Source organism: Trachinotus anak, unplaced genomic scaffold (assembly GCF_046630095.1).
Source record: "Trachinotus anak isolate AG129_WGS33_773 ecotype Australia unplaced genomic scaffold, CSIRO_AGI_Tana_v1 ptg000014l, whole genome shotgun sequence".
Taxonomy (NCBI): domain Eukaryota; kingdom Metazoa; phylum Chordata; class Actinopteri; order Carangiformes; family Carangidae; genus Trachinotus; species Trachinotus anak.
The window spans coordinates 14,158,366-14,174,015 of NW_027273865.1; the positions used below are offsets into that span (position 1 = coordinate 14,158,366).

Sequence of the window (15,650 nt, forward strand, 5' to 3'; positions counted from 1 at the left end):
TACACAGACATGGCTCATGGTGTTGAAGAATCCTGATGATTGGTGATCCCCTGACCTGGCACCAGCAGGCCTACATTTGCAGTTTTCAGTACAATATCTCAACAACGACTGGATGTATTGCCACAAATGACTTTGGTTGTCCCCTGACTTTCAATCTAGCGCCACGTTAAGGACAAACTTTCAATTTATCCATTACTTTGGTTTATGACCAAACACCTGCCAAAGTTTTGTTTGTTTTAAATTAGCATGTTAACATGCTGAACTAAAATGTTGGACATGGTTAACATTATCAAAATGTTAGCATGTTGATGCTAACATTTAGAGCATTTTTATGCCGTGATTCCCATGAAACAACCCTTGATCATGCATGTCATCTGACAAATCAAATCTGGTATGATTATGGAGTGTGAGTGAAAATAAAACCCTGCTTTAATTAACAATACATCATCATATCCATTTAATGTGGGTTTGATTACGTTGACAAATAGGCTTTGGTTTATGTGAGGTGTCCACATTTCCTTTGATTTCAGTCAGGTTTGTATTAATAAATACTGTGTCACATGTAGTGGAGCTTTCAGAAAAAATGTCCAAATTGTAATGACTTGGATCTTGACGTGAACACTATTTATCACTGGGAATCTAGTTAACTTACAGTAATTCTGCAAACAAAGCTTTAGTGCTAGTATTGTGACGTTATTTCTGAAAGAAACAGAGGTTAGATACAAAAACAGTTTTAATTGAATCCCTGAAATTTGATTCGATGACAAAAACTGGATGTGACTTAGGAAATAAAGCAAAATACTGAGCTGTGGAGAGGCTGTACACCTCCGCTGGTGGTTCAGCAGCAGGAGGATAGGGATTAAATGGAAAAATTAGACCTCAAACACAGTCTTTGGAAATGTAAAAAAAAAAATCCAAACACACACATCTTACTTTGATATAGCTCAACTATCTCCATGAGCAAGATTTTATATGATGGATGTGGTTAGCTTGTCACCCGAAATCACACATTTGAAAAAGAACCACCAGCTGTATCCGAATATCCCATCGAAACCTGATCTGTACAGATTTTTTCATTTATGCATTCATCTGCAGTGTTCAGACATTCTGAAGTCCTTAACAGAGTAATTTAACAGAATCATTCAGTCATATCATTAGTCATTACATGCATTTATTTGAGAGGAACAAATTTTGCCATACATATCTTTGTGATTACCAGCACATTTCAATTAAGTTAACAAATTATTATTAAAAATTTCTAAAAATTAAAGCATTACAAACAGTGGGGGCAAACTATCTGTTGGGTGTAGGAGAGCAGGAGGGTCGCAATATGCTCCTTTTTAGAAAAAAAAAAAAAAACACCTTCCTATATCTGTCTCAGGGAAAAAAAACAAACAAAAAAAAAAAACAAAGCAGGGCAAACCAGCTCTCTTCACAAACATACATGAAGTGTACATTTCATTTAAAGTTTTACTGCCTTGCCCTGGAAAATACAGGAAAGGAGTTGGATTTGAACAGAGACCTCAGTGCCTGCAGTGTGTTGTAATAGGATACTGTGATATTCTTTGTTCTGGCTCCACTGTAAGGAAGAAAAAAACAAAACAAAAAAACAACACAACCACTAGCGCCCTCTTGTGGCCACAGCTTCACCCAGCAGAGTAGCATTAAAGCAACAAGGATTTTGATTATGTTTGCAGTGTCATTGTATTTGCTTTCATTACTGCACCCCGACTGCTATCAATATCAACCATTCAATCATATTTACCTTTCCTCCCAACACAGATTTGCCCCCTTCCCCCTCCAAAAAAAAAAACAAAAAAACAAAATCAAAAAACAAAACAAAAAAACTAAACTAAATATTTGCTCTAGTTTGAATCTGAAATATACATCAAAAAAGAGGGCAACCTTTAAAGGTGACCCCAAAATGGAAAAGAAAAGCTAAAATGGGGAGGGGGTGAAAGGGGAGGAAATAAAGAAAAGGCTCATATAGCTATAAAATAAATACAAAATAACTAATTTCTCAAAGCAGCCAAAAAAACAAAAAAAAACAAAACAAACAAAAAAACAAAAAAAAACAAAGACTGAATCTGAAGTGGTGAGTTTGAAGGCAACATGAATGTGAGCTGGAGCAGAGAGGTGAAATGGCACGAAGTACCAATGGAAGACTGAGGGACATGAGGATGGAGAGGGGAGATGACGACACAGATCGAGCTGCTTTTCTTGAAAGAGTTTCACACAACAATGACTGGTTGAACAAAGCAATAATAGTGTCTGAAGTTGCAGATAATCAAAGACAAAGAACTGTTTTTTGTTTTTTTTGTAACTGTAAACAACTCAAAAGCAGACAGCATTGCTTTCCGACATTCACAGAAGTTCTGGGTTTTTCAGCTTTGTGACTTTCAAAAAGCAGAGGCAGGCGGGATACAGTTGCAGCTCTTCCACATCAGATCTGAAGAGACTTACTGAGGGGGCGGGGGGTGGGGGACACTGATTCCTGAGGGGCCAAAGTGAGCAGAGGACGAGAAAACAGACAAGAGGGGAATTCACTTTGGCAGAGGTCCCTTAGTTTTGTTTTTTTCCAAAGGGGGAGAATGAGTGGGAGTGGGGACACAGACATAAAACGTTGACATTTAAACAGACACGTTAACCTCCTCAGTGGATATAAAAGCCTTTGACGGTGACCTACTTGCACCACTAGAACAAGTGTTTAAAGCCAGCAGGTCCACTCAGCACGGTCCGTCACCGTTATCTTGTCTTCTGTTTGTGCCATCAACCACACTTTTGTTACCATCACCGTTATGTCTTTATGTGTGTGTTATGAAAAACCTTTAATTGCTAGTTATTTCTCCAACTACAGTGGGAATCTACAGAGGAGAGCAAGAATGGGCTGTGAGAAAGGTCTGTGTTCTGTCTTTGGTTAGTGTTTTATCCTCCCTCCTCTGTCCCCCATCTCTCCTCTCTCTCACAGGCGATGGCTTTGTGTGTAAAGATTGCAGATTGACAAAATGTAGTGATAACAGTGTGATTTTCTTTCTTTCCCTCCCTCTTTCTCATACTCAGTGTGTATATGTATGCGTGTTTCAGTGGTTGATGTAGTGTAGATGTAGAGGATTCCTTGTCTGTCACAGCCAAATTCCAGGGGTTGATTTTGTCCTTTGTGTCTTTTCCATAATTTGTTTGTATTTTTTGTTTGCAGAGCTTCAACTGAAACACCAGGTCTTCTGTCCTTTATGGAAACATCATGTTGTTGGTAAAGTCAAAGAAACGAGAAAAACATTGCAGGGCCAACAGTCACATAGTAAAGCCAGACAAACTATCTGAGTGCTGTTTTTTCCTGTCCTTTGTGTCCCTGTGGAAGTAGAAGAGAGGCAACAAATTAGTCCTGATGTAGTAGAAAACATTTCTTTAAACCCAATTCAATATATTAACCATGCCGCTCATTTTGAACATACTTTAAGGCAAGGCATTGCTTTTGGTGCTACTACTACTACTACTACTACTACTACTGTATCTCCAAATTACTTTTTTTTGGTGGAAAAATCTTTCAAAGCCAATTTAGGGGGTGATGGTTTCATTTCAACTGAGAGACTGAACTAAATTTCATTCTGAAAATATTGCCAGCCTTACATCTTCTCTGCATGCTTGATGAGTTAAGCCACAATACTGCTGTGCAATTAGACATCTTTTGGCAACGCTCACAGACCAACATAAAATCACTTTAGTCGTGCACGAAAACAGACCCAGACAGCAGGTGCTGCCGCCGCCTCACCTTTTTCAAACATGATGCCACGTAGCCGAGGTAAGTGGCAGTGACAAGGGAAGGGAGGAACAAGCACTGCTTCTTGCTGCTACCGTTTGAATTTATGACGGTTCAGTTTTTTGTTTTTTTTTTAAACTTACCACTGTGACTCAATGTGTAACCATGGCAACCACAGCAACTACAGAGAGGAACATGATAAGGGAACTGATTCTACTATTTGAGCTTCCTGAACTACACAACTCATCAGCAGAGAACAGACGGATCAATGTTGAGAAACTGTATTAAAGCTTGATTATCCAGCCTGGAAAAATAAACAATATTTATGATTCTAGTCAGCAAAACTTGCTATATTAATTGTTTCATATTGCCATTCATCTTCATTATTTTCAGCTACAACCCACTCTGCATGGTCAGATTACAGTGGGCGGACAGCAGCGTGTGGTGTACAGGGGACTGGAGGTAGCCGGTGGCGGCGTTGTGACCTGCTGTTGCCGATTCAAACAGCACCACCAATCTCCTTAACTGTAAAAATATGATGATCAAACAGGCTGTTAACAAGCCAACAGTTTCTTCAGATTGGCTACCTCTTATTTGGAGGTAAAACATGAAGTCTGTCTGTAAAGTGGACCAAAGTACAAGAGACCGTTTGAATAATACTCAGCGTTTGTCTACGGTCTCATTGTAGTGATGATGCTGCTGTTCACGTTCCCAACATTTACACTGGTGAATACTATTTTAGCATAACAGATAGAATAGATGGCCTGGGGCACAAAAGTAGTTTTCCTTTTAATGAGCCATAATTTTTTCTTTATTTCAAACACGAGACATATTTTCTGGTAAAGATATTACAACCAGTTGCGGTGGGTAATCGTTGTGAACTAAAGACAGCGGAATATTGTTTAAGGAAATAGAGGAGGGAAGAAATGATTAGAATTGTTGAAATGTTTTATTAGATGGAGTTTTGAGCATGACATCATTTATTGAGATAAAGTGCTTTTGAAGAAATAAATTCTCCAAGTTGAAAACCCTGTTTCATGGATACTGAACTGTACTGAACTGAACTGAATTGTACTGTACTGTACTGAATCTGTCTACTTATGATTTCTATTGTACATGTATAAAGACAAATGTTTACCTCACAACCTCATGGTGCATCTCTCCCTGTATCCAGACTGGCTTCTAGCAGCAGCTCCTCCAGGTCCTGTCCACAGCTGACACTCACTACACAATTGATACAAAAGACACATTATCAAACATGTGACTTAAAAAAAAAAAGAAAAAAAAAAAAAAGAGCAGAGATCAGCGATTACAGCCACCCACCGTGCTCCATCACACAGCTGCTGGGCTTGGGGCTTTCAGCATCAAGAAGATGGAGGGAGAACTCAGGCTTCAGGCCGTTGGGTAGCGCTGAACCAACTACCTCTCCCTCTAGAGCCTCGGCGAAGCACTCGACCTCATCTCCAGAGCTCTCATCAGGTGACTCCTCCACTTCGACTGGGGAGACAGAACCAGTTGTGGCAGATTCGGGACTCTCTGAGGCTTCGTCTGCTTGAGGATTTGTCTCCTGTGCTCCACTCTGAATGACAGATTGCGCCTGTTGATCAGTCTGGGCAGAGAGAACAGATTCTTCTCTCTGTTCATCTGCTTCTATTTGCTGCTTTGCCTTTGGTTGCTCTTGGTTTGGCAGACTGTCTTCTTTCTCTGTTAAACTGGGTTTTTTGATTTCTGACAAGCTGGCTGGTGCTTCCTGCTTCTCATCGTGTGTAAGTGCCTCCTCTCCGTCTTTTTCCTCTGGTTGGTTCGGTGACTGGGTCTCCTCTGATGCAGATGCTAGCTCATTTTGTAGCTGTTGAACTGCAGATGTTAACTGTTGCCTGTCTACTGCAGGGATAATATCCTGTGTTTGACTCAGTTCACCCAGCTGTTTAGACTCTTCTTTTGCGCTATCAGAGGACATCACCTCCTTGTCATCTTCGACAGGATCTTTCTCTTTCTCCTCTCCTTCCTTCTCTCCTTCTACACAAGTGGGCTCATGTTGGGGGCTTTTGGTGCTCTCGATTACCTCCTTAGTGATCTGAAATGCTGCAGTCTGCACCGGTGAGGAATCTGAAGGCAGGGCTGGTGCTTGTAGATTTGGATCCGTCTTTTCTGGGCCTAAAGTACTAGCTGTCACATCCTCTCTGGGTTGACACTGTGGCTCTAGTGTGTGGGTCTGTGTAGTATTTAGTGAGGACTCTGAGTGTGCTGCAGGACTCTGCTCTGTCAGTTTACAGTCTGCTGATGGAGCAGGTGAGCGCTCCTTCACGTCCTGCTGTGGCAGCTGTGTTTGTGTGGGTGTTTGAGGTGCAGGCAGGGGCTGTGTCTGCTGTGTGTTTGTGTCTACAGGCTCCTTTGAAACCTCTTTAGTTTGGCTGGAAGCTGCTGGTGCACTTATTGGGAGTTGTAGCTGCTGCTGCTGCTGCTGCTGCTGCTGCTGCTGCTGCTGCTCAGGGGGGCTCTCCACCCGGGTTACCATGAAGATCTTATGACCCCTCCCTGGGCTTGAGACTGATATACAGCGACCAGGAGATGGAGGGGTGCCGGGAGGAACTGTGGATTCAGTGACGGTGATGCCAGAAATGACACTTGGCCCTCCAGCAGGTGAAACAGACTGGGATGACAATGTACATGAGGCACTAAGGGGGGGCTGCGCAGCCCCTGTCTGGGCTTGAGGAGCAGTTTGGTTTGAGTGAGTGTGGGAGTTTGATGTGGAGGAGGACATCGTTAACACCTCCTCTTCCTCTTCATCCTCAGTGTCTGAGTCTGACTCCAGGTTCACTTGAGAAACGTTACTCTCAGAGCTTGCTCCTGCCTGGCTGCCTGTCTGTCCATCATTTCCTGTTGTTTCACCCCCCTCCTCTCCTTCTCCCTCTCTCCCCCCTCCATCACCTCCGTCCTCTGATGCTGGTTCTTCCTCCTCCTGTTCTCTGGTTCCATCCTCTGTGGCGATTTCAGCCATGGAGGCTGATTGCCTCATCTTCTGCTCGGTTTCCTCCTTCTCTTTAGCCAGGATGAAATTCCTCTTGCAGCCGTTCTGGATCTCAGTCAACAGGGCACGCTGGGTCTCAATGAAGCTCTTCACCTGAGAGACAAAGAAAATGCCTCAAACATACAAGAAAAACCAATATCAGAGTAAACACAACTAAATAAAGGCAATTCCAGTGCCTTTCTTTAATCTGATGTCTTAGTCAGTAAGATTATCGTCTTTCAAACCACAACTTTATTTAAAAGGAAAATGGGGGTCCTCTGGTGGCATTAAGGAAACCTGTGTTGTCACTCCCTATCTCTCTCTCTGCCCATTACCTGCCATCACTCCACTGTCAGCAATCTAACTAAAGGCATGAAGTCTCCCAAAAACAATTATTTAAAAAAAGCCTTGGGTTGGTGTTATTCTGTGTCATATTCATTGTTAACAAAGCTCTTCTTTACTGTGTCTGTAGCTCCCAGGACTTTTGAAAAACTTTGAAAAACTTGAAAAAAAGCTAAATAATTTCCTAAAACAGCTGGGCAGTAGGACAACAGTAGGACAGTGTAATGTTGCATTGTCTCAATATAAGCTAAAGCGCCCATGTTCATGCTCACTGATTTGTTTTTAGTAGTTTTTGTACAACAGAACTCTGCACAGAATAAGCAATATTAGGCTTCAGATACAAAGACAATACTTTTTGGTAGGATAAGTTCATTGTTGGTTTTTGTCTTTTCATGGGATTCGTTGATTACAACAAAAATATGTAACATTGCCAGACTTGTGTCCAGAATTCCACATCCATGTGGAAGGTTCATTTTGACAAACGTTTTGTCAACAAGGGACAGTCTAGGTCTGCCCGGACTGTGTAGCCTGGGAGTGATCACTAGAACTACATGTGCTGACAAAGATGTGAACAAGACACCCAATGGAGGATAAACACTGCCACGTCTGTTTAGACTATATCTGGCCCTTTGCTTTCTCTCCTCTATCCCCTTCCCCATGCCTTATGCTCACAGTTTCTTTCTTGGGCTCCCGGTCGAGATCGAGGCGCAGTAGAGACGTGTTCACTTTTAGGGCGAGCGACAGGGCCATCAGTCCACCTGTCTTGATCTCATTCTCTCGAAGGTCCAGACGCAGCAGTCTGGGGCTCTCAGCGATGAATTCAGCCACAGCCACAGCTCCTACAGCGCAGATGGCAGAAAGAGTCAGCAGTCACAAAATGCAAGACAGCAAAAAACCTCCTTGAAAACTGAACCAGAGGTACACAGGCACTAGTTCCCACCTTCACAGGACAGTTTGGTGGAAGCGAGGCCCAGTCGGAGCACAGAGCGGTTGGCAATCAGTCCGTCTTTCAGCTTGTGGACCCCTTCATTACCCACCGAGTTATTGCCAAGATTCAGAGTCTCTAGACTCTGGGTGCATGGCTGAGAGAGAAGAGAGTGAAATGTTATTTCAAATGCAAACAAACAAGTCTGTATTTAATTTTCAAAATAATGAAATTTTATTTAATAAATTAATAATAAAAGTTTTGCAATGGGACAGTTAAGTCATAAAATCGGACTGTTCAATATGTTGTCTAATATGTTTTGGGTTCCAGAGTTCTTTAATTATGTTTTCATCTTTTTCACTATGTAAGAAGTCTCTATTTCTCTGTTAATTTTGTCAGTTTACAGGATTATTGATTAAATGCTTCACACATTATCATCTCATTGCATTAAGGCTACCAGGTACAATGTGGTAATCTCCATGGTTATCAGCAGCCAGGACAGTCATGAGATGCACTTTATCAGTATAATTGTTTGAGGGCATTTTGTGTGTCCTGCAACATCTTACAAGCCTCAGTAAAAAACACTAGACAGATTTCTTGGAAGAGCTAAAAAATTAAGAACATTTTTGATTAACATAAACTGTCGTTGTAATCAAGATTTGTTTTACAGTCATTTTTTCTAGGACACTGTTTTCTGCAGGAGGGACACATTAGATGATCTATACAGAAAAGTATGTAAATGGACTATAGTGGTATACAACACCACTGACTGTAAATAGATATACATAAACATTAAGAGAAAATGTAACAATAGCTATTTTATCCATTAACAGTTATTAATTAAAAGAAAAATTTTACTGATAAAATATTTCATAATCATTAACCACTGTTTCTTATTTAAACCTGCAAAAACTAATTTGTTTGGCCACTCGGGGGCAGCAGAAAAAGTTTTCAACACAGCACTGACATACCACCCTCTAAATTGATATGGTGAACTCTTTCTTTTTTACACATGCAACAGTTATAAAGCAACAATGTAATTTATTTGGAGTCGAGTTTCTTGCCACCTAGTGAATTTAAGTCAAATATTCACTCTTCTTTTAGCTCTGTTTGGCTCTTTAGCTGCTAAATGCTCCAGTATGTTCAAGTTGAAGTTTCATGTTTTTTGTCACATGCTTAATTACAATGTAATTTTCAGCATTATAATTCTTGGTCTCAACTCAACTTTATTAAAGTAAGTGATAAAAATAAAACAGTATTCAAATAGTAATTTTAAAAAACAAAAGACAGCTAGTTGCTGTCTGTGTCCATTTGCTGTTTGGTGCAGGAAGGGCAGTGTACAGCAGATTTTTATAGCTGTTTTTGTTGAACACACACACACACCTCAGAGAATAGGTGATTGTGATGGACCTCAAGTCAGCAGACAGCTTGTTCCAGGGAGCAGGACCACAGTAACTGAAAGCTCCCTCTACTAACATGGATCTAATTCTGGTTAGAGCTAAAAGTCCGAACCAAACCATTAAGTGCTTTACGGACTATTAGAAGGATTTTGAAGGTGATTCAGTATTATACCAGGAGCCAATGAAGTGCGTTCAGTACCGGAGTAATATGTTAATATTCTAATGGATGTGTAAGGACTGTCTGCTTCATTTTGAATGAGCTGGAGTCTTGCTACTGATTGTTTGGATAATCCTGCAAATAGAGCGTTAAAGTCTAACCTGCTGGACGCATGGCCAGTTTCTGGGAGTCAGTTTGAGATATGAATGGCCTAAATTTTGACATATTTTAAAGTGATAAAACACTGTTTTAGTGAAATTGATAATGAGATTTTCAAAACTGAGATCAGTATCACAAAATAATGCCAAGGTTCCTGACTTAGTGATGCCAAGTGTAAGCTAATATTTTATGTCTTTCATAGGTGTGGGACCAACTATCTCAATCTTGTCTTTATTGAGCTGTAAAATGTTTCTGGACATCAAGCAATCAATACCATTGATACAGTTGAATTTAACAGTACTGAGATCATCAGAGGAAAGTAAAATGTATAACAGTGTGTAATTGGCATATGAATGGTAGGATGTTATGTTTCTTTATGATAGCACCAAGTGGGAGCATGTATAAGTTAAAGAGTAGTGGCCCAAGGACTGACCTTCGTGAAAATAATGAAGCCTTTAAATAAAACGTCATGATCAACTGTGTCAAAGGCAGCAGTGAGATTGAGTAATACTAAAATCAAACTTTTCTTTGAGTCACATTTAATCTTAAAGTCACCGATTGCTCCGAGAGATATGTATCCAGTTGTATGTGTACAAGTCTTTCAAGTAATTTGCCTAGAAAAGGAAGATTGGACACCTTGGCTTATAATTATTAATTACTGACGGATCAAGGCTGTTTTTATTCAACAGAGGTGAGAGTACAGCACACTTGTGAGAAGCAGCGAAGATGCCAGTCTGCTGGGGGATATTACTAATATTTTCTATGTCATTAATGAAGCAATGAAAGAGAGATTTAAACAATTTGGTTGGGATGGAATCTAGAGAGGAGGTGTAAGACTTCAGGTAGTGAATTATTTCTTCCGTATTTGAGAAAGTAGACATTGTCCTTGTGGGAGTAAATGGGTGTGAGTGTGAGGTGGGGCTGGATGTATTATTGTGAGAGGTTAATATATTATCTCTGATATGACAAAACTTTTTACTGGAAGTAGAGAGAAAATTCATTGCATTTGGTTGAAGATAGACATTGATGGGGGGTAGAAAAAAAGAATTAGTCGGTCTGTCAATTGAAGAATTGTCAATTGAGAAATGTAGGACTGATTGATTGATAGATTGCATTTCTTTGTTATAACAGTAAAGTATGTTTTTATTGATCTCAAACTCAATGTGTAGTTTGTAGTTTGTTTTTTCCCCCATTTCTGTTCTGCTCTCAAGCTGATTATTTTCAAAATTTTATCTTGCTCTGATGAGGCTTAGACTGTAATGACTCAGCAGTGTCTAAATGTAAACACTGTCGTACTAAAACAATACACTGACATCCCATAAGGAAAACAAGGCAGAAGGGATAATGACTCACTCAACAACAGAAATGCGACCAATTATTTTAGTAATGGATAATCTATAACAGACTGCTGTGAAATCATACCAAGCTGAAATGTGAGAAAGGGTGTGGCACTAAGACCTGAGCTTACATCTGTTCACAGAGCGAGAAATGACAGCAGAAAATGTCAGGTGTATGAATGAGGAACCTACGTGGAAATGTTCGGGCAAATCTGACGTCATAACACCTACTAACACAGCACATTAACTTCTCACCTAGACACCTGTCACTCTGAAGTTTACACAAACAAATCAGGTTGCGGTTACTCTAGTGAAATGCAAATATGATTCATCTGTCTCACTCCATAATAATACAAAAGGTCTTAATCTTATTTGTTTTAAACAGGATCCTACAGGTAGACCTACAGGTGTGTATGCAATCTGCTGGTTGTAACTGAGCAGATTTCTGGATGGCTGTGTGTGTGTGTGTGTGCGTGTGTGTGTGCGTGTGTGTATACCAGTGCAGCAGCGAGGTAACCCATGCCATTGTGTGTGAGCTGGTTGTTCCATAGCACCAAAGTGACGAGGCCTTTCCTCTGCTCTTTTAGTCCTTCACACACATAGGCAAGACCTGTGATGACAAACAGTGACATAGAACAACAGAGACAGAGTTAGTACATCTGTAACTTAACGATATCACAATTGGAACAAAATATCATGTGAACTAAAATTTTATAGACCTACCAACAAGGATATTTGAGTGTTTTGTTCAAAATCCAAAATAAATATCACAATAATATCAATTTAATAATCTGTTACAAAATGAAACAATAACAAATAACAGAAAGGCAAAGGTGCAATACTTTTACTAACTTCTGTTTGTTTCATATCGTGGATAGCAATCATTGACTTGACTTAACTAAAACCAAATCATTAAATTCAGAAAGACTGGGATGAAGATTAAAAGTACTATCCTAAAAAAGCCTGTCCTACCATAGTACACTGTGAACAGATGATAAAACTCATCATTTCCTTTAAGCACCTTTGTCCTGCAGCTGGTAAATACATGGAGGGCACATTCTGACCTAATTTCCCAACAGGGATCAATAAACTCTCATCTTATCTGACTTTGTGAAAAGGTATTGAGGTGTACACACAATAAACAAATCTTTTTAACAATCCCACCTTGAGAAAACATTCATGGCTATAAAAAAAATAATGCTACTGCATGTGTTTGTGCTCTATCATTGCTGTGTACCAGAGTCTAGGATGTGGTTGTTACGCAGGTCCAGGATCTGGATGTTGTAGTTGAATTTGAGCAAGTTGCCAAGTTGGGCTGAGTCCTGTAGGCCATTGAGCTTGTTGTCTGCAAGGTACAACTCCCTCAGGTTCATATTCATCTTCAGAGCCGTAGCTGATCAGAGGAGTAAAACATAAATGAAGGCGAGGGAAGAAAGGGAGATATGGTGAAAAGAAGACAACAAAATGTCGGGAATAGATGTATAAATTTATCAGGATTGACATTGAAGACAGGGCTGGAAAGAGAAAAACCCCTCTTCTTATACATCCTCTCCCGTCACCTCCCTGGCACTTTGCCTATCTTACCCAGTAACATGAGTGGTCTGCCAGACAGGCCAGCATTCTCCAGGTGGAGCACTGCCAGGCTGCCACTGATCCTGAGTGCTCGTGCTACAAAGGGAGCCGAGTGGTCCAGCAGAGGAGTGTTACGTGCATCGAGATACTGCAGAGAGCTCGTCTAGGGGGAATACACCAATAGAGACAATTAATTTGGTATGCCAGATAAAAAGTGCATTTACGCATATCAGAAATCATAATCCTGTGTGAAAAAAATCTACTCATTACTGTGATGAATCTTTATATAGTCTAAGTGTGGATCTTGAGGGAGTTGGATGCCTTTATCCTAATTAAGTAACCTCTCATTATCTGTCATTACAGCTGCTTTAGTACACTGATGACAGCTAAGAGCTTCATCAGACTCCATAAATACAACAATATCCTCAAATGACATAACTTGTGGGTGCACAGTGAAGCCCAGATACAGGCAATGACGTACTGTTTTTTCATCTGTTTAATCCAAGGCCTCACCTGAGACATTCAAAGACCCTCAGTTGTCGAAGCACTAATGTGTTAAAATCTGTTGGGCTTTGCTGAAATAAATGATGACTTTTTATTAACAAGCTACGACACAGACAATATACAAGCTAGAATACACATGTGTGGTGTCTCCAAGCTGTTTTTCATCCATCATCAGACGGGGGAGGAATGCCTTTCAGTACAAACACTGATCAGTTGCAAAATTAGCTCCTCACACAGTGATAGTTCTGATTACAGCAGGACTTTGGTGCTCACACCATTCTGCAAACACAGTTATTGTATCATTAGTAACTGTGATTAAGAATTTGTTGTTTTCCCCTCTGGGATGGGGAGTAATGAACATAATCTTAAAAAACAAATAAAAAGGACACAATATTAATAATAAAGACTGCAAAGTTGTTTGTGGTTTGGCAAACAGATTAGTGCTATTCACTGTGGTACACTGCCAGGACAAGCTACAATACAGAGCAAACACCCACAAACTCCACAATCTAGTAACCTAGTGAACAAATGAAACTAATTAATGCTTAATTTATGACATTTGGTTGAGGATATGTTTTTTTTATATGTATCATCTTATACTTTCTCTTACACCTTAAACTACTACACAAAATGAAATGGAAAAAAACAAAAAACAAAAACGGTATGAAATTTATTTTTGAAGAGTGGTTTTACCCTTCCTATTCCTCTGACATGCAATCAACAGTTCCTCACCTTTGTTTGATTAAAAAAAAAAAAACACTGTTTAAACTAACAAGCAGCTGTTTATGTCCATGCGTTTCTCATACATTCAGCTCGAAAGGTGACATATTAATGTATTTTCCTGACTACCCATTTATATTCTCAACATAATAAGTGATGACTGACGTCAAAGTGCAGCGTAAAGGGCAAGAGCATGACTTTGGAAGAGCAAGCGAGCAAAGGCCAACTCTTATGTCTGAGTGCTGACAGAAAACAGCAGCACTGCACGACACAGACTCAGCCAGTGATACAGAAAGAAACGGCAAAGACTGGTCTTCTCCCCTGAGCACAAAGCAACAGTTACAAAAGTAGAGGAAAGGGCTTAACTTTGAAGTCAGTAGTATTTGAGACCAAACACCCACTTTTCTGGCCAAACAAAATGAGATAAGAGGAAATGTTGCACACAGTTTGGTCTTGAGGCTGAAGACAACAAACTTAGTACAAACTTAGTACAAACTTAGTACATCAAACTCCTTTTTTACTTTACAAATGATTACTTTCACTGTCCATCCTCAATGTCCTCTGTGACAGAAGAAAACCTTTCACTCCACACTGCCATCACCATTTTTCATCTCACACAATCCCTCTTATGATCTGTACTGGTGCTGTGCCTGATATTTCATTAAATATTCATGCTGCTAATAGTGCCATTCCTGTTGCCATTTTGTCTTCTAGGTTTATTGTTACAGTTATTATATGTTACTAAAACTCTTTATACATAAGAATATTTTAAATTCATTTTATCATTCATTTATAAACATTGATTATTATTATGATTATTATGATTATTATTATTTTATTCCTATGCACTATAATAAACAGAACACTACTTGCACTTTACTCTCTTTGTACTTGTGTTTTATTTGATCTGTTTCTATTGTCAGCACACTGGCACTGATAAAATGCAATACTGTCCTCTGTATAGTGAGTATTATACATGGAGTGAATAGAAATAAATCTTGAAGCTAGAGGTCAGGTTGGGTCTCATTTATGTTCTAACTGACCTTTTCATTGAGCTGTACATCTGTTTTCATTGAATTTGGGTGGATATTTATAGAGTTATATGGTTTTGTATTTAAGACTCCATTGTTTAATTTTTATGCCTGTGTTTCAACATGTTGGGACCATTTTGGAACAAAGGGTTCTTACTTTAACATGTTATACCTTGGATTGTTGTACAGATGAGTTTATCCATGAACTCTCACCTTTCTCATCATGTGAGCTGCGGCCTGCCATCCTCGAGTGCCAATGTGCTTGTTGAAGGAGATGTTGAGGTGTGTGGCTGACTCATAATACTCTATCATGTCAAACAGAGCTGATGCACCCTGAAAAGCAAAAAGAGAGATGGAAGATCAACTATTATGGCATTTCAGATCAAAAACCAACAGTTAAAACAAAGCTAACAGTGTCAAAACCCTGAAAGAGATGTTACAAGATACAGTCTGGATCAGCTGTTGTTCCCACGGTAACAGTCCCTCAGGGTAGCTGAGACCTGCTGAGGGCCTCAGGTGGGGGTAAAGAGGAACCTATCTGGGCTCCTGTCTATTGTTGCAAATTAAAAGAAATCTGATTCAGTAGGATTCAGAACAGTGAACATGTGAAAATGAACAGTGTAACAGCTCCTATCTTACGGACAGAACTTTATTTTATTGTACGGCAGCAGCCAGTGGTAGAGGAAGTGTTCAGATCCTTTACTCAAGTGGAAATAAAATGTACCTCAAGTATAAA

General features: G+C 39.8%; 2 protein-coding genes across 2 annotated transcripts in view; one reads left to right on the forward strand and one right to left on the reverse strand.

Moving 5' to 3' along the window:
• calm3a (calmodulin 3a (phosphorylase kinase, delta)) overlaps positions 1–15,650 on the forward strand; it is a 224,889-nt gene that overhangs the window by 49,031 nt on the left and 160,208 nt on the right. The window lies entirely within an intron of this gene.
• Positions 1,152–15,650, reverse strand: part of ppp1r37 (protein phosphatase 1, regulatory subunit 37) — a 44,245-nt gene continuing 29,746 nt past the window's right edge. Inside the window, exons 5-13 of the mRNA XM_071495702.1 lie at positions 15,128–15,247; positions 12,672–12,822; positions 12,325–12,480; positions 11,585–11,697; positions 8,050–8,191; positions 7,782–7,948; positions 5,081–6,881; positions 4,896–4,981; positions 1,152–3,349 (exon numbers count right to left, since the gene is read on the reverse strand). Coding sequence (XP_071351803.1) covers positions 4,905–4,981; positions 5,081–6,881; positions 7,782–7,948; positions 8,050–8,191; positions 11,585–11,697; positions 12,325–12,480; positions 12,672–12,822; positions 15,128–15,247 — 2,727 coding nt within the window. The 3' untranslated portion in view covers positions 1,152–3,349; positions 4,896–4,904. The remainder of the gene's footprint in view (positions 3,350–4,895; positions 4,982–5,080; positions 6,882–7,781; positions 7,949–8,049; positions 8,192–11,584; positions 11,698–12,324; positions 12,481–12,671; positions 12,823–15,127; positions 15,248–15,650) is intronic.